Below are 26,867 nucleotides of genomic sequence, written 5' to 3' on the forward strand. Positions count from 1 at the left end.
TTCACCTAAGATATGCATGACAGGCACTGAGTGCCAGCCACATGCTTTTTGAGCAGTATACCACTGTGAAGGCTACTAGGGGCAATGGGGCTCTCTACCTCCACTTTCGTGAACCGCAAGACCTTCCTGCAGGAGGAGGAAGCTGCCAAGGGGAAGTGCTGCCCTTAATCCATCGTATGAATGCTTATATGGGCAGACAATCAAAGGAAAAAGCCAGATTAATCAGCAGTAATTAAAGGTCCCTAATGTGATTCCCATATGCCTAGTCATAAACTCAGCTACTAAGAAAAATTCTACCTGACAGGGACCGAGCGCACTGTGCATGCTTTACCTATTTAAACCATACAAATTACATTGCACAAGAGGGTGGCTTATGAGCATACTCTTGTGAGTACTGCCAACATGAGAGAGTATCTGGTTTGAGTGCTTGGCCTACACTGAATGTCACATAGTGAATGTGACTGTGGATGATATCTCAAAAAGCTTGTAGTTAATGAAATGTAATTTTCCTTTCTAAATCAACAAAAGCCGAGAAGGGCTCCTGGATGACGTCTTCTACTCTGTCTTGAGCAAAAGCAGTAGTTAATAGATGCTTTTGCATAGAGCATGTCACACCACACACCCCCCCCCCCCAACTTCAGGAAGAACTGCTTCATTGTTTCTATAATGCCCATTTTTGGTACGAGAATTAGTAAGCAGACAGACGGCACTCCTGGAGTCCTGCAACCTCCTCTAGATTCTGCAGATGGGAAATTGTTTCAGAGCTTTTATACACTGTGCTGTGGTAATACCATTATTCTCCAACTGCAATCATCCAAATCCATTTACATTTAACTTGCACATGAGCCTTGTCTTGAGACTGTAGAATTCCAAAATTCCTCATCACACATTATAAACTACCAGCCCCTAATTTCAAAATGACAAAAGGTTTGCTTCACTTTAAGATCCCCCAACTCCATACTACTGTAAGGTTGTAGATTCTGCATATACTTCCCAAAATTTCACTGCTGAAGAGACTATGCCTCTTGCTTGTGGTATGTGAAGGCAGGCTGCAACCTGGCCATCATGAATGCAGAACTAGGCAGAGGCTCAGACTCCACACCCTCTACCCAAGAGTCCGGCTTTCAGAACCAGCAAGGAAAGAAGCCATCGGCAAGCAAATTTTGAATGAATATGCTTGCATAGAGCTAGCTTCTTATTGAAGGCAGCAGCCTTTCTACTGAAAAATCTGGGTAACAACTGCAGGAATTTCCAAATGGTAGTCATCACCACTTCTCAGACAAACAAAACATATCCAACTGATGCAGGAACTCAGAATGCTTCATTTTGGCCATTCCCCCTTTTCGCTCCCTGCTGCCTTCTACAGTTATCTATTTGTGTTTCATCAACAACCAGAAAGCTATTCATGGCCCTGAATTTTGCTGTGCTACATGATACATAAAAAAGGTCTACACCATGTAGCTATCTCATTCTTATTCCCTTCCTCATCTAAGGGTTAAAGGAAAAGAACAGCTGGATTAGGAGAACAAAGAATAAGGATATTGGCCAGCTAGATCTCACAAATATTTTGTAGTGGTCAGGAAGCAAAGTTCCCCAGATCTTTCCCCCCTATCCAGAGTTACTGCCCCCAGAGGCAGCTTGGCAGAAGGAAAAGTGTGCCTACCTTTCAACCACTGTAACGCAAAGTTCTCTGCTTTAAGCTGCTAGTGAAAGTAGCTTTAAGCTAAGACGTGGGACTGCACAACTAGTGCAGAGGAACACACATATGCTCCACGCAAATGAGTCCGCTTGTTACACTGACACACAGAAGTTTGACAGAGCTCGACTGTCAGGTCCCTAGATTTCCCCCTCTTGAAAGTGTGGAAGAGAGAGACGTTAAGTATTGGACAGCAGAGGTAACCTCTATGTTGTCTTGTCCATTGTTTCTAAGTTTCTTTGCAGATTGAAAGTATCGATAGGAGGAGAGATACAAACGGCAAAACTAGGAAATTCTAAACAATGTTTTAATTTACCTCTCTGATCTGTTTAATCCATGCCTCCCTTCCAAGGAATTCCTGATGGAGGACTGCAGGAGCAGAATTCAAACTGAAGGCCATGGTGTCACTAGAACTTTCTTTAACAAATGGCTGAAGGTCTGAATGTAGCTGAAAGAGAAGAACATCTTTCTTCAATTCCCAGGAACAGTCTATACGTATCCACCCACTCACCAAATCAAGGTCCATATCCTGATTCTAAACCTACTCACCACTTCTGCTTTGACACTTGTACTTTGGTTGCGCTTTTTCAAGTTTGGGGGAGGGATAGGAAGATGTTGAAAGCATTGCAGTGGCAGAAAGTTGTGGTAAAGAGAAGCATGTAGAGAATCTGCAAAGAAACGGGTAAAGGACAGCTTGCAGAGCTGGGCAAGTGACGGGACACAGCCAGGTAGGTGACTGTTGAGTGGCAGGAAGCAGAAAAAACATAAAGGAAAGAATGATCCAGTCTTTGGTGGGAAGGATACAGTTTTTAATCTGTGAAGGGTAATATATTCTACTTTCTAGTACCCAAGTACTTCTGACAAAGGAAACATTACATAGCTATGAGCTTTCTGTGAAAATTATGCAATCCTTTATATACAACTATATGTCAACGGTGAATGTATTAAAGCATACACAAAATAGTAAGGCTATAGGCTGCACTGGAAGCAATTCTGGTAGAGTTGTACCTAGTAATAGCATATAGTGGCATTTCTATGGCAGTAAAGCTGTGCTTTATAAAACCACTTCCTTCTCCTGGAAGAACTAGAAACTATCTAAACCAACTCAGCTGAAGTGGATGGGAGGTCTGTCTGCCTGTCTCAAGCTACATCTATACTTGCAAGTAGTGCAATACAGTAGGAGTGGATCTTTAGGGCAAAACAAGAGTGCCAAGGATCTGAGTTCCACACTGTGTGTGTTTTCCTTTGGACTAACTCTAGCTGTGGACTGAAAGACATCTAATGGAAATCAGAGGCCTTCTCTGGGAAATCCTACTGCTGCAGAGGTGTAGGCTGCTCCTGCCCATATCTGATGACCTCCTTCCTTATCCTCCAGCTACCCCCTCTGGAAGTTACCTCCACAGCAGATTATTCAGAAGGGAACGTATGCAGGTCCTTCAGCCACTGCAGCTCATGCCTCAGCTTGTGTGCTGCTGCAGGCAGTTGAGCCTCTTGGCACAAATCTCTGCATGGTGGCAGCTGAGACCCAACACGTGCTTCCTCCTGCAACTCCGCTACTGGGACAGTGGCTTTAGGAAGAACGTAGGAGCAGAGAAGGTAAAGGTTTAAGCTGCTACAGAAAGATGCGCTAGAGGGATGTTAACAGGGCCGTGAATGAAATAAGTTACATTGCCAGGAGTGTGATTTTGCCAATTCATAAGCACTGTTCATACCAGCAGTTTCAGCAAACGTCTTCACACCAGGCACCAGTCATATCTCTCACCATCACTGACCTGCTGGCAAAAGTCTACAGCAGAGTGGCAGTATACGACAGAGCTCAAAAGCAACACATCTTACAAGTCTTTCTGTATTTAAGATCCCAGAATGAAAGGAAAAGGCGTACCTTATGACTCATAGACATGTGCTTTCCATACTGAAATGCCACGTCCTGAATCTCAGCACTGTGCTTTGCTAGCTCCATTGCAGCCTGGCAGCTCTTTGCCAGCAAGGCACTATGTGACAGGAAAACCTGCTCCTTCCACCTCGATATGCTGATATCATCTGTAAGACAGTTTTCCTGAAAATGAAACAAAGGCTAACATGAAAACACCAAAACTGCAGCTGTGTCAGCTTGCAGAAGTCAACAGTGTGGCACAGGATAAAGTGACACGTGGTGAGTAACAAAACTCTGGGTGCCACAGTGCCAAATAAAGAAGGGCATTCTTTTGGGGATGAGTAGAGAAAAGTATCAGAATAAATATACTGGCAGCTTCAACAAACGACATTTTCATTTTCTGCTGAAAAAGAACAATGCAAATTAAGTGGAGCTGTCAGCATAGATCCTTTTCTTAATGACTGTATCATTGCACTGAACATCAACAGCCAACTATATTCCTCATGAGGGACTGGGGAGAAAAAAAAAAAAAGAAAAAAGACAAAAAAAACCCAGAGTACATCTGCATTTCAGCCTCTTGCCAGTTACTAAGAGCCAACAATCCCAAACAAACTTGAGAAGTCCCTACAATTTCTCCTTTGTAGTCAAGAAAAAGTAATTACTAAAGGTATTAAAAAGCCTTATAGAACTGCATTGGAAAAATGAAGGGCTGTGACAGAGGACTTGTACCTCTTCTACTCCCGTATTAAGGGCAAAGAATGACTGAAAGTATTAAAAAATAAACAAATAAAGCCGTGATTTAGAAATGTCAGGTATTAACTTTCCTAAGGGACTGACAGAGATCTCAGTGATGCCTCTAGTGAACTTTATCGCCTTGACTTTAAGGTCAGAGATACTCAACGCTTCTCAAAATCCTTTGTATCCAAAATATTAATTTGGATTTCTCTCCACAAAGTGTTTTAATTAACACAAATCCAACCCTTTCCCCCCAAACCCAAATTCAGCTGCAGCTCCTTTGGCTCACAAGGTGTTAATGTGCCACTATTTTACTAATGGGTCTTCAAAGGTAGACATGACTCATAATCCCTCTCACATTACACATGTTACTGTCACACCTTTAGGTACTCTCTAAAGAGGGAAAAAAACAAAACCCCAGAAGACCACAGTTATTTTGATTAGAAAAAACTAAAAGCAGTAATGAGAAGCTACAGAAAAAATTTCAAGCATATAAACGTTAAAAAGTTTGTAATTTCTCAGTTCAGCCAAATCTGTAGCATACGCTAAGGCAAAAGGTATTCTTTAAAAGAGTAATATAAAAAACCTCTTATATAACAAGCCTTTTTCCCTCAAAGTGACGTCAATTAAATTACTTAGAAACGAGCAAGAAGTAATTCTGTGTGACCCTATAGTTTTCCAGCAAGGTATTATCTGTCATGAAATCGGTAACAAATGAAATAGAATCCATCCGTTCAGCTCTAATTTTCCTCCCTTATGGATATCACCCAGAAGTGCTGTGTTACAAGGGAGAGGATAATTTGAGACTAATGGAAAAAGTAGGAGAATTCTGCAATGCCAAGTAACACAGAGCTGTATCAAAATGCCTTTGCTTTCAGACATACTATTAACTTCTACAAGGGAAGTGAAGAACAGAGAAACCACATGTTTGCTGTTATGTATATGATAACTTACAAAGTCAAGCCTAACTTTTGTGTTTCATTTTACTGTAGTATTTTTGTTTTAATATCATAAGTCAGCCCAGAGCATGTGCAAATTCCCATGACTGGCAAAATGTCAAAATGAGCATTTAATTCAAGTAGTTTCCTATATATCAAGTCTTTTTTTTCCACTCAGATACAGATAAATTTATTTTAAATTTAAAATCAGGAGCTCTTGGAAGACGCAACACAATCTTTTCCTTAACAACCAATCTGCTCAGCGAAAAAACTATTTACTAAAATTTGCTGGATGATACTGAAAATTGGCAGTGATTTTTATAATTATTTGTTTTAAATCCAACCAAGACAAAAATATTCTAGAAAGGTATCCTGAAACAACTTATGAAGTTAAAAAGTCTTTCAGAAGACCTGTAAGTTGAAAACGTTTGCTTGCTGGAGCCTTTGAGCAGTAACAGAAATGTGGACATTATCAAATACAAGCTGCAGGAACTGAAGAAGCTTAAACAGTCATTGCAACTCGATGTATACAAGGAAATTAATTCTATGATTTGTTACAAAAAGTATGTTGTTCTTAAACAAATTCAAATTTCATCACAGGATTGAGAGTGATGGCACAAGTTACTGTCCGCTGCATGAACATCACGTAGGAGCTTCAACCATCCAAAATGGACATCTAACTTAAAAAAGAAAGACAAAAATTTGAGACATGTTTGAAGATACAGTATTGAAATCTTAAAAAGATAGGTATTGTGAATCTCTGTGTTACAGAAAGAAGTTACTTGTAAAAAGGCATTATGCCCATATGGATGTGGTTTAGCATATGAGCTTGCAAGCCAAAATACAGCAGATTTTAATCACAGAATGTCTTATGACCACATACCCCTAAAGCTTCTGCTGCTTAAGAAGGCAGAAGCAGACACAACCTTTCTTCAGCAAAGTTTTCCAACAATCCAAATGCCATTTTTTCCCAAGCTTAACTCTCATGTTTATATATAAACTGTCCACCAACCACACTGCATTCTCACAGCAAGGGCATGTATGACAAGTTCTAAACACTATTTTAGAACATCAAGGGAAAAATGAAACTAGTTCTAGATTGCAAAGTCTGTGAAATCTGACATTGTGACAGCACTAATTATTTTTAGAGACATTTTCACTTTTTTTTTGTAAGCTTTGTTTTGTTTTGTCAGCAGTGGGTATTTCAAAGGATAAATATAAAAGTGGACATCAGTTGGCCCAGAAGACTCTTGGCAGGCTTTCATATAAAAGCCTTTTTAAACTCAAATCAATTCTAGCTGTAGTTGACAGTGCTCAGACATTTGACTAACTAATGCCTATGGAGTGACCCCATTCACAAGTTCTGTCACCAAGAAACGTGTCCAGATCACAACCAACCCTGATGCTGTCCGGGTAGCAGAAGCTGGATGAAGAGAGCCAAACCCCTCACAGTCCCTGGAAGAAAGCAGCCAACTCCAGATACAGTTTGGATAATGTCAGCATGGGAGTACAGGGAAAATAGCTGAATCCAGCTCTGTCAATCATCATTTCCTATGGGAAATTAAGAACAGCTGAGGGTGCTCCCATTTTACTAATGGCAAGGTCAGTTACTGTTTTGTTAGAAAGAAATTGGCTAGTTGAGGTTTTTTTTTGTTAAGCTACTTCCATAATTCAAATTGGGCTTGAAACAATCATCTCGGACAACACAAGACAAAAAACTTTTAGAAAATGAAATTGCAGGACAAAATATGCAATCATGACCATCAGGAAGGGCAGCTCTTAGTGATGGTAACAAGGATCCCCAGTACAAAAGCAGCACTTACAGTAACTCAGTTTGATTTGACTTGCGAAAGAAGATGCTTATATGCAGTTCAGCTGAAAACTTATTAAGGAGAATATGAATGAAAACTGTGTCTTAAGAGTGCACAAAACCAGAAAGGAGTAGAAGTCAGAGACTTTTCAATGTAAAACTTCAGTTTGAGCCTTTTTTTTATTTCCATACCATAGCAGCTCTTTCTTAGTCATGTCATCACAGAAATATTTTTAAATAGCATTTTAAAGCTTTAAATTCAGTAGTTCAGGAACTTCTATTTTACATAAATAAAATTCAATACAACTATGAATCTCTGTACCAGTAGCAAGACCCTGCAAAACATCTTGCACATGGTTCACATAAGCTTTCAACAGATGTATTCCTGCTTGCTGAACATGACAGGGCATGTTTTATTGGTCTATTAATACATGTCTTCACTGCTTTTGGAACAAGGGTGTCTGCAAATGGATCAATAAAGCATGCCAGCGACTACCTAAAACTTTTATCATGACACTGTAAAAAAAGCAACACACAATGTAAAAAAAAAAAAGTTTGAAAACTTATAGTAAATTTAAATATCTCTCCACATCTGTTACTTTTAAATCTCTCTGGAAAAGCTTAGTATTTAAAAGAGCAAAAACAGTAAACAAATAGCATTGGCCTTCTTTCTAGCTATGCTGGGGTTTTTTTCCCCTCTGACACATTTACCCATTCTTTTCACAGATGCTCTTTACTCAAATTCCATATTTTATCCTTCCCTTTTGTCTTACAAGAGAAACATTTGTTTAAAAAAAAAAGTGGAAGCTCTGACTCTGACTGCTGCCCTGCTAAAAGTTGGTTTACATGACTCAAAATACATTTGATTTACCTCCTATGGTAAAATTCATAAGCAAATCCTTTATTTATAACATAGACTCATAGCAGTCCAGTTGATGGACACATGCAGTATCCCAAAACATTACTCCTCAAAGCGGGACTGGCGACCAAACATCAAAGAAGAACTGGTACAACTCACTACATGTAGTCTGTGCTTTGCTGGAAAATAAACTTATTTTCATTAACCACCACCCCCTCCCATTAGTCTAAAACAAATACCTGTTAATTCACTATTTGGTACAAGGAGTACTAAGTATTTCTTTTTTAAACTTGTTTTACACATTAGTTATACACAATTTTCAAACAATTGCATTGAAAATTTCAACAATGCCAAACAGCTCTTCTAGCCATCAGTGGAACATGTTGGAAATGGTCTTGTCTTACGTAACAGTCCCATTCTGACACTAAAAATAAGTTTTGGTAATGCATATTTAGCATCAGCTAGATATTCTAGAGGCAAGGAAAAAACCCAACAAAGCAGTTTCCCATGAAAGTCCCAAACACTTTAAGATTGCAAGAATGGTCTGGCAGGTGAAGCACAAAAGCCAACACACTCAAGTCCTCCTCTCGATTCTGCTGTTCGACCTTGGGCTTCCCTGCATCTCTCGTCCCTGTTCAGTGAACTGACAGGGATGTTAAAGCATTCTGCATTAGTATTTGTTAAATGATCTGGGATATTAAGACAGAAGGTTTCTAAAAGTGCAACAGTATTCTGTGAGTTAGCAAACATTTTAGAAGCCTTCAGTAGGCCTTCAGGCCTTTTAGAAGCCTTCAGGAAGTAGGAAACAGACTCAGTGCAATGTTTTTTCTGTTAAAAATAGGTACCATGATCCTGAGTGAAGGCCAGATTAGACAACTTTCATCTTTGCACTAAGGTACAAATTTTTACTCCCAAATTAGACCTAGATTTAGGAAAGACAGACAGAGACTGGCAATAATGTCCTTCACTCACAGAATTTTGGGGTGAGAGGAGATTAGCACACAAAGTTGCAAAGGTTTATCATATCCCCCCTTTCTGCTCCAGCTTACAGTCCAAAACACTAGCTTAATATTGCTAATTGCAATATCTTAAACCACAGCAGCTATTTAGTATTTTGAACGTGAGTGGCAGCCCTAACCTTCAGGCTGTCTTTGCGACCAAAGCCTACACTTTGTAGTTTGGGTTGTCACTTCAAATAAAGATGAAAAGTTAAAAATTATCTTTATTTTCCCTGTTTCACACAGATCTAATGACTCACTATGCAGACAAGATGAAGAATGACCAAACAGAATGCACTAAAATGGGATGGCTGTAGGATTGCATGTGGTTTTACAGAGAAAAAAAAGTGGTAATGAAAGCTGTCAAATAATTATATCCATTATATGTCTTCAAGAGTAAATAAGGTCAGTCTTCTTAGGTCAAATGATTCTCCCAATTCTCCTACCGGGTCATGCAAATGAAGTAAACTGAAATATTTTTTGGGGGGTAAACATGAACTTAAGGTCTCAGAGGAGAAAGGTTAATTTTGCAGAGTTATTTTTGTATTTTTGTCTACCATCTAGGTAGACATCTAGCAAAGCTCGAAACAACTTGGTGCCAAATTAGTCTATTTTATGGTACTGAGGAGCTTTATAACAACTGCGTTAAAGACATTTAACATATGAAGTACAGTTTTCCTGCCTCAAAAAAAACCCCGAACAAACAAACCAACCAAAAAAACCACCACCAACAAAAAAAATGTGAGAGGATATCCTTCTGCTCTTCCAAATTTAAGACATTCCCAGCAATGAAAATGCCATTACTAACGTCCCTATGCACTACTTTTAAAAAAAAATAAATCTTGACTTTTGAGATTTAGTTGCGAAGTAGATTAAAGCATTTGTCGTACCTATAGGAAATGTAGTTCACATTTTTGTTTCAGTGAAATTGCAACTGGGGATGGAGGATAAGACAGACCAACAACTGACCTAGTCCATTTGGCAATCCTTGCTAAAGAGATGTTCAGGACACGAATGGGACACTGCTTCAGCAGAATAGTGCGAGGAAAGCAGCAGGGATATGTCTCATATACAACATGGAATGAAATTTCTCAGAGGACAAGATAAAAAAAAAATTAAAGCAGATCCCACACTTGTTTGTTCTCATCAGAAGACATGCACTACCCATTATAACGAAAATTGAGACACTGTCATGTAAATTTCAGTATCTTTTATACCACCATACTAATTGTGATTTGAGTCAACTGGGTTCCCCTTAGGAAGGGTATACTGTAATTTCAACTCTCCTTAGACAGAAAAAGTCACTGAAACAAAATAAGTCTTTGCTATTTGTAATTGGGCCAGGGCAGGGTAAACATCATGCAGCTGTGCTTAGTTTATCTCACACTTCCCTTGCAACCTACACATGTGGAGTGCTTCAGTAATGCAACAGAAAATAAACAGAAAGACTAAGAAAAAGAAGATTAAGACCTTCTGCAGTGGCAGGAACCCAAAAGAGTCCACAACATTTCTCACTTATACAGGTGAGACAAGGGGAGTCAAAAGAATCTCAGTAGACATAATAAATATGGTTAAAATAAAATGCAGTTTCATTGCTGAGATGAACTTGTAGAGCTTTACTTCTACACACAAAAGAGTAGTTGTTTTTTTAAATGTGATATATCTGGGATCTACTTGTATTTAGAAACCTGCGTGAACATGGAAAACAAAATTTTAAACATTCTTTGCAAAAATCTCAATGCCATCATCTATTTTAACGTATAACCTTGAGCACAGTACTATGGAGCAACCCCGAAGGCTGAAGTCTGTTTATCCACAGGTTAAACACAGCAGGTGCAGAAGGACCACCAAGTTCCCAACGTCACATTCCTGCCACGCTTCTACCCAGGGTCCCCTCCCGAGAGGTGCCAGAGGATGCTCCGTGCCCGTGGTCCCCTGCGCACAGCCGTGCCGCCTGGCGAGCCCGTGGCCCCAGGCGTGTCCCAAGGATGCCATTGCCGCTTTCCTGCTAGAGGCTCTCGCCTCCTCTGAGGGAAGAGCTCAGCTCGTTGGCGTGACAGCTTCCTACCTCATTGGTTTCAATCAAAACGAGGGATAAGCTTAAATGAGGTTAGTTTTAGTAACATGTCTTTGCTGCTGCAGAGCAGGAGACACAGATACTGACCAGCAGAGTTGCTGGGTGCACCAGCACCCTCCAGAGCTGACGGCACGCTCCGCTTGCCCACTGGGGTTTCGCTGGTGCAGAGGCATCGGTGCAGGTATCTACTGTAGCGGTAACCAACGCGATCAGGGCTTCCACTAATGTATTAATTTTTTTACATACTAAACACGTCAATAATAAACCAGAGCTACAATCTAACTACAAAACAAATATAAATGAATTCATATATCCCTGCAATCTTCAAGCCATTTCACCTACTGAATTTTAAGATTCAGGTCTCCAAGGCAAACTAGGCACGTGACACAGCTTCACTATAAGTAAATCTATCTACCTCAGTGGATTTCAAGGTAGATATTCACATACACACCCTGCTCATCAGTGAGTGAAAACTTGCTATCATAAAACCTGCAGAGGTCATGGCAACTTTAAACTGTCAATTCTTTGCATGGGTTAAGATACAGTCATAGCAAATGAAAGAAAGAACTCTTTTTTGCTCCAACACCCTGCCCAAGCAAGCCTACTTCAAGACATGTCTACAAGTTTCCTTAAGTATTCCAGTAAAGACAAAAATACCTAGATTTAATTTGACAAAATTTCATTACAGTTCTTGCTAAACAATAACATAGTACATCTGTAGTTGCCCTTGAAGAAATACAAAATTATTTGGTGTGAAACGTTGGCAGCTGCTGTCTTTGCCCATGCTGACTCCTGCAATGCGTGCATGGTGATTTCTGGTGGAGAAGAGTACAGTGCTACACTCATACCGCTTCAGGACAAAATTCATGTTTATACTATCAAAAGGTGAACACCCAGAAGAAGAAAGGACCTGATAAAAGTTTGGGATGAAGCATTTTGTAAACATCTTTGGCCTGGAAATGAGAGATTTAACATGAAAATATTAATTATGTTGACAACATTATAATAAATACTTCTAACAGAACCTTGACTAGAAACCTCTGGAAGTGTTTGGAAAGCCCACAGCAAGACATGTCTAGAGCTCCTGGCAATGACACATAATATTATTTTATTAAGCACTCACAGAAATAAAATAGTCCCTCCTTGAGCATTTCTAGAAACTTTCATCAGAGTTCACAGGTATCATAATGATGTTAATGCTGAAACTCACTAGGACTGCAGCTAATTCTCTTCCTCCCTCTCCCTCCTCCTTTCAAACAGATGATAAAGTCATCCTATTTATTCTAGTCACACATTAATATCACGAAACTTCTTGGGTAGGTAAAACTACTGAAATTCTTACCTCAGATGATTTTGAGTTTTCATAATATATACCTTGAACTAAGTCACCAATAGCACTTGAAATGAGTTCCACAACCTGTAAACGAAAAGGAGAAAAAGCCTTATAACTTTAATTATCACCAAATTTACTAACAAAGCTACTGCCAGGTTTCCAGAGAGATAAGTAGTCACAACTTTCCTTGCAGAGAGCTAGTTGTAAAAGACTCCAGGATTTACTGGGATATATTCTGCACAAGCATGATCCTGTCTCTCTGCTAAAACCTTTACTACAGTAACTCTTCTATCAAAGTTTTAAGTTAATATAAATGAAAAACAAGACTGTTTTTTCTAAAGTGTGAACTATGGAGTGTATTCTCACAAGGATGTTCACAGAACTAATAAATCCCAGTTCATGAATATGAGACAGTACCTCATCTGGGCTTTGTTTTGTTTTGTTTTTTTCCTGCCAAGTAAATACTTCACAATATCTCTCATTGGGAGCTGTTAAAATTCTAATCTTCATGGCTAATACAGAAAAGTCAGAATCCATAGAAAGGTAACCTTTCAAATGTGATCATTTGGTATTCGGGTGCCTTGGGAATGCACTGTGGATGTATTTAGTGCATGGCCTGAGGCTCAGCTGTACCACATACACCGAAAGTCTGCAACACGGGAATGTTTAAATCAGATTTATCAATCTGTATTATCTTCAGGGTTCAGACTTATTTTATTTTATTCAAGCGAAGCCGAAAAATCTGAACTTGATCCAGAATGTAAAACAAGCAGTCCACGGTCTCCCTGGAACTACTGTACAATTTAAAGTCGTGCACATGAACTGTCTTAATTGGAACAAAATACTCAGATTTATTGTAAAATTAAATGCAGGCATTTCAAATAAGCACACCTTAAGGCTACCCCTTTAGTTGCTCACAAAGTTTTAATTTCTTGAATGTTTAATTTCCTATGCGTATGAGTCTATATCTGATTCCTCTTTTTGCTTCCTAAAATTCAATGTAGTTCTTATTGAATTAAAAGATATGGTTTCCATTTTTATCATTCTTGTAACTGAAGACAAGAAGCCAAATGATAAAACCCCTAACAGAAAGATATTCCAACATTTAGGCATACTTTATTTGATAATAAAAACACATTTGTATGCTAGTTTTGAGTACTAGCAGAAAGGTTGTGTATTTTCTTTTTTTTAAACACTGGTTCATATACATATTCATATACACAGAGCAAGCGCTAACTTTAGAAATGGTGCTGATTAAAAGTCATGTTTTTTCTTGCAATGCATATGGGTTAATTTGCAAGACCTATAAAAACAGCCTAAGAAAAAAAATAAAAATTCACATTGCCCTTTAGGAAACTAGATACCGAAGAAATATTGTAGCAATATGAGCTGCAGAGGAACTGAAAGGACAATGATCCTACAGTGTTACCAGATGTGTTGAGTTATTTAAGTGGGGAACAGAGAAAATGAGGGGCCTTTTTTTTTTCTTCTCCCCCCCCCCCCCCTTTTTTTTTTTTAAAGGTATCCGATAAGCCTTATTCCCAAATCCAGGAGGACTGAGTATTGCCAATAGGTCTATGAAAGTCTGTAACTAAATGCCCAGGATCAGATTGTATTACAGTTTATACAAGCAACATCCCAAGATTCTTCTGATGGCTAGGACACATAATACAGATCAATCACTCACTAAAAAATGTTATGGTTTGTGAAATGGTCTGAGCTCAGAGACCTACACTGGTAATACGAAGAGGAATTTACAAAGACACTGAGTCCTACTCTAAATGTCAAAGTGATAGTATGAACTTTTAACAATGCAGCTGGCTCTGGATAACTAGACCTTTTTCCTTTCTCGCCTGAAACTCTAGACTGAGCAGGACCCTGTTTTGGGGTTTCTTTTTTCCACCTCGCCTCTCTCTTTTTAGTGCAACTCTACTCTCAAAGGCAATTTTAACTGACTTAAAACAATCTCAGCGAAACATTTGTGAACAATTGTACCTCTTCCTCTTAGAGTTTATAAAACATCTTTGGAGAATTACACATCCACTATTTAGAAGAATCTATATATTAAATACCATTATGCCTTTAGTGACATATTGAACACTATATGTTAGCAAGAATTTAGTATTAATATTACCTCCCTTCTTTCCAAATATCTCCTTTTCTTTTTAATAATATTTTTCTAAGGTAAATGCAAGGCCATACAGATCACTACCAGGAATGAAATTTCAGTTTCAAGAGCACAGTGGGATGCTTGCATGTGGCTCTGTTACTTCATCAACCCTTAATCCGATCTATGAAAAGCATCTGCTGCTTAACATCAGTGGCCTGGGGTCCTGAGCACTGGGGAAAGCAATGAGAAATGAGGAAACCACATAGTTTTCCTCTACATCCCAAACTGACACAGAGGAAGAAAAATTATTACACGTTCAGTAGTATTCATGCTATCAATAATATAGTGACTAGCTCTTATGCAGCATTTTTCATCAGAAAATTTGAAAGCAATCAACATACCCTGTAAAATTTATTCCCTCCTGTTTTACCACAGAATCATAGAATGGTTTGGGTTGGAAAGGACCTTAAAGATCATCTAGTCCCAACCCCCCTGCCATGGGCAGGAACACCTTCCACTAGACCAGGTTGCTCAAAGCCCCATCCAGCCTGGCCTTGAACACTGCCAGGGATGGGGCATCCACAACCTCTCTGGACAACCTATTCCAGTGCCTCACCACCCTCACAGTGAAAAATTTCTTCCTTACATTTAATCTAAACCTACCCTCTCTCAGCGTAAAGCCATTACCCCTTGTCCTATAACTACATGCCCTTGCAAAAAGTCCCTCTCCAGCTTTCCTGTAGGCCCCCTTTAGATACTGGAAGGCTTCTATAAGGTGTCCCCAGAGCCTTCTCTTCTCCAGGCTGAACAACCCCAATTCTCTCAGCCTGTCTTCACAGAGCTCCAGCCCTCTGATCATCTTTGTGGCCCTCCTCTGGACTTGCTCCCACAAGTCCATGTCCTTCTGATGTTGGGGGGCCCAGAGCTGGATGCAGTACTCCAGGTGGGGTCTCAAGAGAGTGGAGTAGAGGGGGAGAATCACCTCCCTCACCATGCTGGTCACGCTTCTTTTGATACAGTCCAGGATACAGTTGGCCTTCTGGGCTGCGAGCACACATTGCCAGGTCATGTTGAGCTTCTTGTCAACCAACACCCCCAAGTCCTTCTCCACAGGGCTGCTCTTAAACCACTCATCATCTGCTCTGTATTTGTGCTTGGGATTGCCCTGACCCATGTGCAGGACCTTGCACAACTTGGTCTTGTTGAACTTCATGAGGTTCGCACGGGCCCATCTCTCAAGCCTGTCAAGGTCCCTCTGGATGGCAACCCTTCCCTCCAGCGTGTCAACTGCACCACACAGCTTGGTGTCATCAGCAAACTTGCTGAGGGTGCACTCAATCCACTGTCCGTGTCACTGACAAAGATGTTAAACAGCGCTGGTCCCAATACCGACCCCTGACAAATGCCACTGGACTGCTCTCCACTTGGACTTCAAGCCTTTGACAGCAACTCTTTGAGCGTGACCATCCAGCCACTTCCTTATCCACTGAGAGGTCCATCCATCAAATCCATGTCTCCAATTTAGAGACAAGGATATTATGTGGGACTGTGTCGGATACTTTGCACAAGTCCAGGTAGCTGATGTCAGTTGCTCTTCCCTTGTCCACCAACACAGTAACCCTGTCATAGAAGGCCACCAAATTTGTCAGGCACAATTTGACTTTAGTGAAGCCTTGTTGGCTGTCCCCAATCACCTCCTTATTTTCTATGTGTCCTAGCACAGTTTCCAGTAGGATCTGCTCCATGACCTTGCTGGGCACAGAGGTGAGACTAACTGGCCTGTAGCTCCCTGGGTCTTCCGGTTTTTTTCCTTTTAAAAAATGGAGGTTATTCTTCCCCTTTTCCAGTGAGTGAGAACTTCCCCAGACTGCCACGACTTCTCAAATATGATGGATAGTGGCTTAGCCACTTCCCTCAGGACCTGTGGATGCATCTCATCAGGTCCCATGGACTTATGCACCTTCAGGTTCCTTAGAAGGCCTCGAACCTGATCTTCTCCTATTGTGGGCAGTTCTTCATTCTCCCAGTCCCTGCCTTTGCCTTCTGCAACTTGGACAGTGTGGCTGGAGTACTTGCCAGTGAAGACTGAGGAAAAAGAGTTGTTGGGTACCTCAGCCTTCTCCATGTCCTGGGTAACCAGGTCTCCAGTTTCCTTCTGGAGAGGGCCCGCATTTTCCCTAATCTTCCTTTCATCACCGACATACCTATGGAAGCTTTTCTTGTTGTCCTTGACATCCCTGGCCAGATTTAGTTCTATCAGGGCTTTAGCTTCCCTAACCTGATACCTGGCTGCTCAGACAGTTTCTCTGTACTCTTCCCAGGCCACCTGTCTTTGCTTCTACCCTCTGTAGGCTTCCTTTTTGTGTTTGAGTTTGTCCAGGAGCTCCTTGTTCATCCATGCAGGCCTCCTGGTGTTTTTGCCTGACTACTTCTTTGTTGGGATGCATCGCTCCTGAGCTTGGAGGAGGTGATCCTTGAATATTAACCATCTTCCTTGGGCCCCTCTTCCCTCCAGGGCTGTATCCCATTGTACTTGACCAAACAGATCCCTGAAGAGGCCAAAGCCTGCTCTCCTGAAGTCCAGGGTAGCGAGCTTGCTGTGTACCCTCCTCGCTGCCCAAAGAATCTTGAACTCCATGATTTCATGGTCACTACAGGCAAGGCTGCCCTTGAGCTTCACAATCCCCACCAGCCTCTCCTTGTTGGTGAGAACAAGGTCCAGAACAGCATCTCTCCTTGTTGGGTCCTCTATCACTTGGAGAAGGAAGTTATCATCAATGCATTCCAGGAACCTCCTGGATTGCTTACGCCCTGCTGTATTGTCCCTCCAACAGCTATCCGGGTGGGTTCAAGTCCTCCATGAGGACCAGGGCTTGTGAACATGAGGCTGCTCCTATCTGTCTATAGATGGCCTCATCCACTCAGTCTTCCTGATCAGGTTGCCTGTAGTAGACCCCCACTATAATGTCACCTCTCCCTGCCTTCCCTTTAATCCTGACCCATAAGCTCTCAGTCTGCTCATCCATCCCCAGGTACAGCTCCATGCACTCCAGCTTGTCACTGACACAGAGGGTGACACCCCCTCCTTACCTCCCCTGCCTGTCCTTCCTAAAGAGCCTGTATCCTTCCATTCCAACACTCCCGTCATAGGAGCCATCCCACCACGTCTCCGTGACGCCAATAAGATCATAGCCCTGCTGGCATGCACACGTCTCTAACTCCTCTTGTTTATTCCCCATGCTACGTAGTTTGCACAGAGGCATTTAGGTTGGGCTCCCAATGAAGCTGACTTACTGGCTGGAGTGGCTGGAATTCCTCTGTGCTGCTCCTCCGGTGCTCTCCTGCTGACCTGTGATCCCCCTCCAGGCACTGGGCATCTTTTGCTGGCACTGGCATCAAACTGGTAGGAGTGGGATGGCTTGAGGTTCCCCTTCCCTGGCAACTTTAGTTTAAAGCTTTCTTCACCAGCTTGGCAAGCCTATGACCCCCTTATGTAAGGGGAAAACAGTGACAGGGAACCGATTTTCCCCAAAATTATGCAGCACACCAGTGGAAGAGCAGAAAACAGTATCCAAGTTGTCTCTATTCTCATCAGCGCCTTTCCGCCTGACCAGTGTCCTGTTCCACGTGCTGACATTTCTGAGAAGCAAGTTTGAAGAGCAGGAAAGGTAGATGAAAAATCAAGTGCTCCCAACTGCTTTTCTTCTCTTCTCCTTTGAAGGTTGAGCTCCATTTTAAACAAGTTCAAAGATGGGGAAAGGGAAGAAAGGATTGCCGGAATTAGTGCTTGAAAACAGCAACATCTCAAAACAGACCACAGGCAGCCTATTCATAATCTCTCTTCCCACTGTTTTTTCAATCCTCTACAAGTTTTTGAGAAGCCTGGTCCCTCTTAGGTACTCAAGATGAGCAGGAGTAACATCATACTGAGAGAAAACAAACTTCCGCTCTGTTTTTCATTTTCCACTCTGCATCAGCATCTTCCAAAGCATTATGTTTTCTGCTTCCCCAGAGCATCTGCAGGGCTAGGAACTGCCCAGGGGATGACCCATTACTTGCAAGTGACAAGTGCACATGCAAATAATTTCACGCCCTTTAAACACATGTTCTGAAACAGTTCTGCCAATGTTCATTTTTTTGTTGTTGTTTTCTTTTCCTAAGGAGGTATTACTTCAACAGCTTTTGTAGAGATGTGATCTCTTCTGCTTTTAAAAGGTCAACGCAAAGGCCATCAATTTAGGATGAACATAGGGAAGAGATATGGATTGTTAAAGTTAAAAATCTCTCCTACTATCTAGGCAGACTAAGTGTATAACATGATGTAAACTCTGGACACAAGCATGTGATTGCTGAGTCCATAGCAAGACAGAACTCATGCTCTGACCTCTCCAATTTGTGCAAATATGAAATAGTCCAGAAGACTGTGCTATGTTTCAATGCTAGAAGAGCTCTGTAGGTTTGAAGACCACAAGTTTGGTGAGAATTTGCCCTTTTCTGGTATAGTAACTTATTTGTCAAAAATGCACAGCTTTAGCCCTTCGAGCCTCTTTAAATTTACTTTGAGTCTAGTTTCTCAAACTCAGACTTTCTAAATATTGACTGAAGAAATAAAATGGTGGTAATTTTCTTAGCAGTTCAGAAAATTACTCAGGATGTTCAACGAACCACACGTTGAATTTCCTCCCTCCTTTTTCTGAAATCAGACTAAATCTTTCAGGTAGTTTACTGAGGACCCATCTATAACATAATTCACGGTTCAGAATTCCCAAAGCATTCTGTATACATGATGACACAGAATAGGGCCATGTGTTCACCGTCATAGGTACAGCAGCACGGTTCTTGCCTGCAGCTGACCACCCTGGGAAATCCAGCTCTGTCTATAAAAAACAGAGGTGTATTTTAATTAAAGTGAAACTTTAAAGCTAGAAGGACTGCAGGGAAATCACAGAATATAAGACATATTGGTAGAATACTTTCTCTGAAGTTAGAAAATACGATTCAGACTCCTTCAAGCACAGTAAAAAAAATGGATTCTGGGCCCCACTCATCTTTCACAAGATTTCTAAACACCTGGATGAAAAGAAGACGCTGCTGCCATCAGTTTAGGAACTCAAGCACTTTGTTCCCTTTACTTGTCTTCAAAATATTTTGTTTAAAGTTCACTGCAATATAACACTGCATATGTATTTTTTCCTGTTTTTCATTCTAGTTTAAAAAAAGGAATAAATTTGAGCTCCATTCAATGTGTGGTGGTTTTATTTTAAATTCAGCAGCTGAAATGGAATTGATTACACAGACCACTATTTCAGAGCAGTAATACAATGTTGCTCCAGACTCTACCAGATATTTTCAAGGGGAACATCAGGGAAAGGATGAAGCTCTTGTGGGAGGACAGGGAACAGGACTAGGAAGAACACAACAGATATATCTTTGTTCCTCATCCTTCCCGATTTCTATTTGACAAACTTCCTTATCTTTGCCAAATTCCTTTCAAGGACCACAAGTAATTCCTTCCTGTCTTAGTGTTGAAACAGTACCCTTTCCTCATACATCTGTGACAGACCCTACTCCTTGCTGCTGATGTGTAGACTTGAAAACGCAGCAAGACTTCTCCATACAAGTAAAGAAGAAAATTAGATAGTCAAGAAACATTAAATATACAGATAAAAGTTCCTTCAACTTGCATTTGACTTCCCTCCCCAAACAAGTGTTAACTTTTGAAAATATTTTCACACTTAAAAATTCCACGGAAAGTTCTTCAAATTAAATATTCTCCTGCATTTGACACAGAAACACTGCAACACTAGCAAGATAAAGATGAAACTCAGTAACTAAGTGTACAGGTAACTAAGTGTACTAGCCTACAGATTTTTTATTTTTTTTAACATAATGTTTATTGAATCCTATTGGATTTGCTGTCTGAAATCATCTTGAGCTTTACTATTTTTTGAAGCTGTCCCTCACTTAGTTGAAACACACAGAAAGGACTCCTCACAGTGATTTGCTTTCTAGCAAGTTTTAAATGCTCTTGGAAACCACATTTATGGTTTTCTTCACCCTGTTAATGACGAATTAGTAGCAAAATCCTATGTGCAATGTAAACACATCACCCAAACCCACTACCTGATAAAAAGGTACTTCCTAGACATAAAAAAAATCCTTCAAAATAATCAGTAGCAGTCAATTTGAATATTGCTAGTATTATTAAATACCTACCTTAAGGTCAGTCTACCTTAAGGATTTTCAACAGTGTTAAGTTACCCTTTTTATGCTGATGCAACACTATCCACAGAAGGGGTTTTTCCTAGTATAAAGACTTTTAGTGCATAAGTCAGTCATTTTCCTTAACGATAACATAACCAACAGAAGAAACATCGTTTTCCCTTCTCTACCTCCACATAGTACCTTACACAGTGTATTAATATCTTTGCAGATCCAATGCAGCAGATCCTTGCACTCAACCAACTGTTGATGAGTGAGTCAGGTTAAAGAAGTATGTGATTTCTTCAGCTTGACCCTATTGGATGGGGTGATTTCATTACACAACTTTCTTCTATACAAAACATTGAAGAAAGAAGGTATCATGACTACAGGGTTCTGCAGCTATAAAACCCTCCTCATCAATAAATGATGCAGAAGAGCATGACTATAAAACACTATTTCCAGTCATGCTGGTATAGACAACCATTAAACTGGGATATGTTCACAAATGAATTGCAGATTAAACTGAATTAAAAAAAAAATAAAAATCTGATCAGCTCCAAGTTGACAGCAATTATACCTGCAAGTGGTATTAACTGTTTTGCATAGACTGTATCTGAATAAACGTGAATCAGAAGTAATACCATTTAGCATCTGATGGTATGGAATCACCTATTAGATGGAATCAACTAAACAAAACTGCAGATGTTTGTTAAACTAGCAAATCAACAACCCACTGTACCAGGAGTAGCAGCAATCAGATTCTAGACTCCAAGTGAAATGCTGCTGAATTTCAAAACACTAATATTATCAACCAGTTCCAGTCCATCCAAAGATTCAATCTTCTTGCTAGCCAACAAGATGTCAAATACTTCAGCATTTTGTTTAAAATACAGTTAACTCATCTACATTACTGCTGTAATTTTATGCACTATAGTATATTATTGCACTGAAGCCACTCCAGACATAAAGGTACTTTTACTAAAAGTTTGACCCTGGGAAGGTTCATTTTAAAGAAGAGCTTTACAGCAGTGCAAAAAGAGGGGAGGATATATAATCTATCACTCTATTTACAGGACACATATATTTTAACCTCTCCTAGTAGTACAATGTGTATAAACACCTGCTGGGAAGGAATGAAGAAGAGGGAGCCAAATTCTTCTCAGCGGTGCCCACTGACAGGATGAGGCAATGGGCACAAATTAAAACATAAAATTCCAACTGGACACATGAAAACACTTCACTGTGAGGGCACCAAACAATCGAACAGGTTGCCCGGAGGGGTTGCAAAGTCTCCATCTGTGGAGATATTTAAAAGCCATCTGGACATGGTTCTGGGCAACCTGCTCTAACTGACCCTGCTTGAGCAGGGGGGTTGGACTAGACGATCTCAAGAGGTCCCTTCCAACCTCAACCATTCTCTGATACCAGCAGCTGGTGGAGGAGGACCACACATGATTTTGCATACTCACATCTGCAGCACATGTAATAATAACTTTTCTTGTCTTTGAAATAATAAAACCAAGGCTACAAAGCTGATGCCAAATACTCTCTTAGGGAAGGGTTACGTTTATGATTGTACTAGGAACAGATTTCCCTTTTATGAATAGTTAAAATCTTGGGAGACTAAGAAAGGCCATCCAGACAAATCATAGATTTTTATCACTACTGCTAACAGCTTTGAATTGCAACAGAATCATCACAAAAATCTATTTTCACTTTTTAAAAGTGTATTCTCTGTTGAAGTTGTACTCCAGGTGGACAGCTGACTATATACTAACCACTGCGATCTCCACTCCTGCAAAATTGTTTATTAACTGCCTTGTCATGAAAGTCCACTTCAAGAACCAAATATTCCGTAAGATCCCACCAACCCAAAGATGGATGTTGGTATGTATTAAGTCTTTACTCAAAAAAAAAAAAAAAAAAAGTCTGTTTGAGATAATATTGTTAAGACAGTATTTCACCAGAAACAGATTTGATTGCTTTTTATCCTACCATGCACTCTCAGTATGAATCTTATTATGTTTAAGAAACAGACTTTAAATAAAGCCAAGAAAACAGAACTTGTGATCTTCCAGTGCTTCAGCTATAAAAAGAACGAAGTTGGCATGGCAAATATCGCTCATGGAGGACATCACCTTCCGCAACTTTACGAAAACTCGTTTTCATTTTATAATTTGTGTATGAGCTAAAGCTATTTAGCAATGAATTCCCCTATGATGATTATTCATGGCTGTGAAAGAAAAAGCTGTAATGAACATCTCTGCTTTAAGAAACCCAGACAGTGCCAATACCTATTCTAAGTAAGTGGTGAATGAAGCAGCAGAACTGCTGGCTCTTGAGAGTCCTTTCTCACAGTGTGCATCTCATGCAGAATAGAACAGCACAAACCCACAAGTTTTCATTACTTCAATTTCTTAGAATAAATTTTGCTTTCTTTTGAATATCCATTTCCTACATATTCTGGCAGTGATCAACATCTTGGATACGGTTTCTTATTAACAGTTAAGGAAATATCAAATATAGCTACTTTTTAATGTTTGCCTCAAACCTTTCAAAGGCAATTCTTCTTTGAAAAGTGAGGGGGTCTGCCTTTTAAAAACAAAACAAAACAAAACACAAGAACTTCTCTTCCATCATTTGGCCTTAACATTCAATGAAATTGATTTTTATATATATACACACACATGATATGCATACCTATATATCTCTCAAAGCCCGCAAATAGTTTTGATTCCTAAGCCATTTGCCTTTACCACTAGACAACTGTCAATTCCATGTCATACATTAAGGGAGCAAACAACGGAGAGGCAGACACTGCTACCCCAACTATCCAGAACACATTTCCAAGGTATAGCGATTATCCTGAGATCTTGAATGACCTCTGACTCTCCCCTCAACAAAATCAGCTTTTTCTTCAGTTTCTTCAAATTAGTTTTCATTTTCTTCTTCATTGATGCTCAACAGTCACCTCTGAAAAGCCCTCTCTTTTTCCATGTATAGATAGCATATTAATATTTTCCAGACCATTCTGTTCATTAGAATGAGGCAAAAAGTAGTTCTATCAGAAAAAGAACTACTTAACCATGTGTCAGAAGTAGCTGTGTGGTTTACCTCTGAGGAGGACAATACCTACCTGGAATAATGACAGGTATTCGATTCAGGAACTCAAGCAGTAAACTTTTGACTTTGATCTGCTGGGCAGACCAGAGAAGCAGAAAGGCATGTCCAATTGATACTACGAGGAAGGCAGATTCAGATGCAAGCTGAGGAAATTGTTAAGTGGGATGATTCAGAGGCAAGAACATTAAATGGACTTTGTGCAAACCAGTATGAAGACCTTTAGTAGTTTATTGAAAATTTATCAGAACTGAGCGGGTAACTTTTTCCTGAGACTGTTACTTGCTCAGTCAACATAGCATTGAGACAGAATCTCAAACACTCACAATTCAGTTCTTGATAGCTCCATGCCTCGATGCTTTCCAAATATTCTTGCAGTATATTTTTGGGAAAGAGCTTCAGTCTTAGACTTGATGATTCACAGTGATACCTATGACTACATATTTTGCTATCAGTCTCAATCTCAGTCCTTCCATGTTCCGCAGCAGTCATTCTGCTACAAGGCACTGGCTGTAAGTCATACAGGTCCATAAGAGAAGTGGCAGAAATCACTCTTTTTTTTTCTTTTTTTTTTTTCCAAACTATTTTTTCATGCAGAAGTGGGAGGACAGAAAAAAGACTGGATTCTGAACATAAAATTTTCCAGCAGTGCCATGGCCAAGAACCACAGAAAAATAAACTCTTTCAACACAGACCTATACTAACCCCAATGGAGTCTAGCTTTGGGAAAGCTTAATATAAGCATTAGCTTTAAAAACGTACACGTGCAAAAGGCCACTAAGGTAAAGGATAGACCTGTTTGAGGAATGTACTGATTAGGAATCAAAACAAAGTTAAGTGGTTGTAATCTCAAAATTGACATTCACTGCAATGCAATAGGACTCTTACAGATCAAAAAAGGAGACTGTTTCTAACCTATTACCACAATTACAGATTAAGTCTAATTTTTAGAATTTCAATTAAATTAATAAGTTAATAAGCCGTGTCACCTAATCCTCTAATTTAACTTCTCCAAAAGATTATTTTTCAAACATATAACTGCAGCCATTAAGGTAATGAAATTTTACAAATATTTAATTATATTACCAGTTATAGATAGCAAAAGTGAAATAAAAAAAAAATCTGTAAAAGATTCAGAAAACTGCATGCTTCATTTGCTCAGATGTTATTTTAGGGGCTACAGATTTACTTCTTGAAAACAAAGGCAAATGATGCACTTGCTAAGGAACTGTTCCACTGACACAAGCGTGGAAAGGGGCAATGGGAAGAGCACAATGCAGTAATTAGGAGATTTACTAGCATCATTCTACAATTTTATCATCATCATCACAAGAACTGTTACCTCTAATGACAGCAGAAGTGCTAGACAAAAGTTTTAAGGCAGTAGTGTGGGAAAAATTTTATTACCAAGTACTGATCCCAATACGTTTTCATCATTTATCTCTACCATACAGGATTTTTTTTTTCCCTAATGCTTAAATTCTTTCATCAACTATTATAAAGAGTGCCTTTTTGCTACCAAAGGAACTTCACATGACTGTCAACAAAACTTTAGTAAAGACATCTTCTTATTAAAAATCCAGTGTTTGAGAACACTGGGCAGAAAAAACAATACATGTCCATTTAATGGACATACAGTTTGTTTGAATTACAGTCTCTTAATTTTTACTTTAAGGTAAACTAAACCCAAATTTACCTCTCAGACGTGGATGCAAATTAGTAAATTTTGGTGCACCCTAAAAGTAATTATTAAAACTAGTAACAGTTTTCTTAAGAATTGATTCATAATTATGTATGAATCATAACAATGTATTTCTCAGTACTGAAAGCGTGTTTGCATTCTCCAATAAAATCTATGCTAAGTTACATGCTCAATATTGGCATACATCTCAACATTTTAAGATACAGAATACTTTTTTAGGGCTGCCCAAAGAAGAGCTTTATTCTGTAATAATGCAATCATGGTGGCTATGTTGTCTTATGTCATCTCCTCTTAGGTTAAAGGTTCAAAAACATTACAATTCTTCCTTGGTTTTCTTCTCCCCCATTACCCAGATAAAACAGTGCTCCTTAAGTGTACTTTTTCTTAAATCAGTTCAGAACTCTTTAAACTTATCTATATTTTTCAGTAGTGTCTGGTTTTGAGACACGCCCCTGTGGCACTCTAAAATACTAAATTAGAATAAAAAATACTCAGCAATACAGATACTGTCCTACTCCCTATCTAGTCCAGTATGTCACCATCAAACAGTGCCTCAGGGGAAGGTACAGCAAGACAGACATGATAACATACTTCAGAAAAGCTCTTTATCCTGCTCTCTAAAAAATATTCTGAAGGTTGTTTTTCTTCATTTTTTTTCTCTCAAGAACTCAACTTCACTATCAAACTTTATAACCTGGCTCTCAATCTAACCTGATCTCTGCTTCTTACCAAATCCACGCCTCAGTGCCACCTAGCTGCTCTGTGAGCTGATCATTTTAAAGGTACTCGTCTCTAACAGCAGCTTGTATCAGGCAAGAAAAAGGAAGTACAGACCTGAGCAGAGGTGAAGAGCTAAGAATAATTAAAAATATATATAGGATTTGAAAATGGTTTTATTATCAGCGTCAGTTTTCTATATTAACACCATAACTGGGAACAAACACATTACTTCTGGTCCTCACCTTTTCTCCATTATTTTTTCATCCGGCCTGCTCTGATCAATACCGACTGAATTTCAGAAGGAAAACTCAGATTAAGGGTCTTTGTTTATTTTATGTAAAATATAATGTAAATATATTTAGCGGGTATTTATGGTTAACATTTTCCACCAGAGAAAACAATGAAGAATAACACTTTCAAAATAACTTTCATTGCTCTGAAAATAACTCATCTCACAACTATATTTACCAAGAAACAGCTTCTATTCACCTCAAACAAAATGAAAAGTACTGTTCTGAGGGACAGTAATTTGGACCTACTACAAGTCAGTGGCTGCTAATGGCTGCCTTCACATTGGCAACAAGACATTTCCTTTTACAAAGGATATCTCTTACAGGATTCTTGATGGTGTGCACTCTTCATGTTCTTTAGAATAAGTTTTCAGTTTTGAAGAGAGGACCAGAAAACTGCCA

At 39.6% G+C, this 26,867-nt stretch overlaps 1 protein-coding gene across 1 annotated transcript in view; it reads right to left on the bottom strand.

The window, feature by feature from the left end:
• PDSS2 (decaprenyl diphosphate synthase subunit 2) overlaps positions 1 to 26,867 on the bottom strand; it is a 122,659-nt gene that overhangs the window by 17,115 nt on the left and 78,677 nt on the right. The window contains exons 4-6 of the mRNA XM_075046716.1: positions 12,329 to 12,403; positions 3,579 to 3,752; positions 2,013 to 2,144 (exon numbers count right to left, since the gene is read on the bottom strand). Of these exons, the coding sequence (XP_074902817.1) occupies positions 2,013 to 2,144; positions 3,579 to 3,752; positions 12,329 to 12,403 (381 nt within the window). The remainder of the gene's footprint in view (positions 1 to 2,012; positions 2,145 to 3,578; positions 3,753 to 12,328; positions 12,404 to 26,867) is intronic.

This window comes from Buteo buteo, chromosome 15 (assembly GCF_964188355.1).
Source record: "Buteo buteo chromosome 15, bButBut1.hap1.1, whole genome shotgun sequence".
Classification (NCBI taxonomy): domain Eukaryota; kingdom Metazoa; phylum Chordata; class Aves; order Accipitriformes; family Accipitridae; genus Buteo; species Buteo buteo.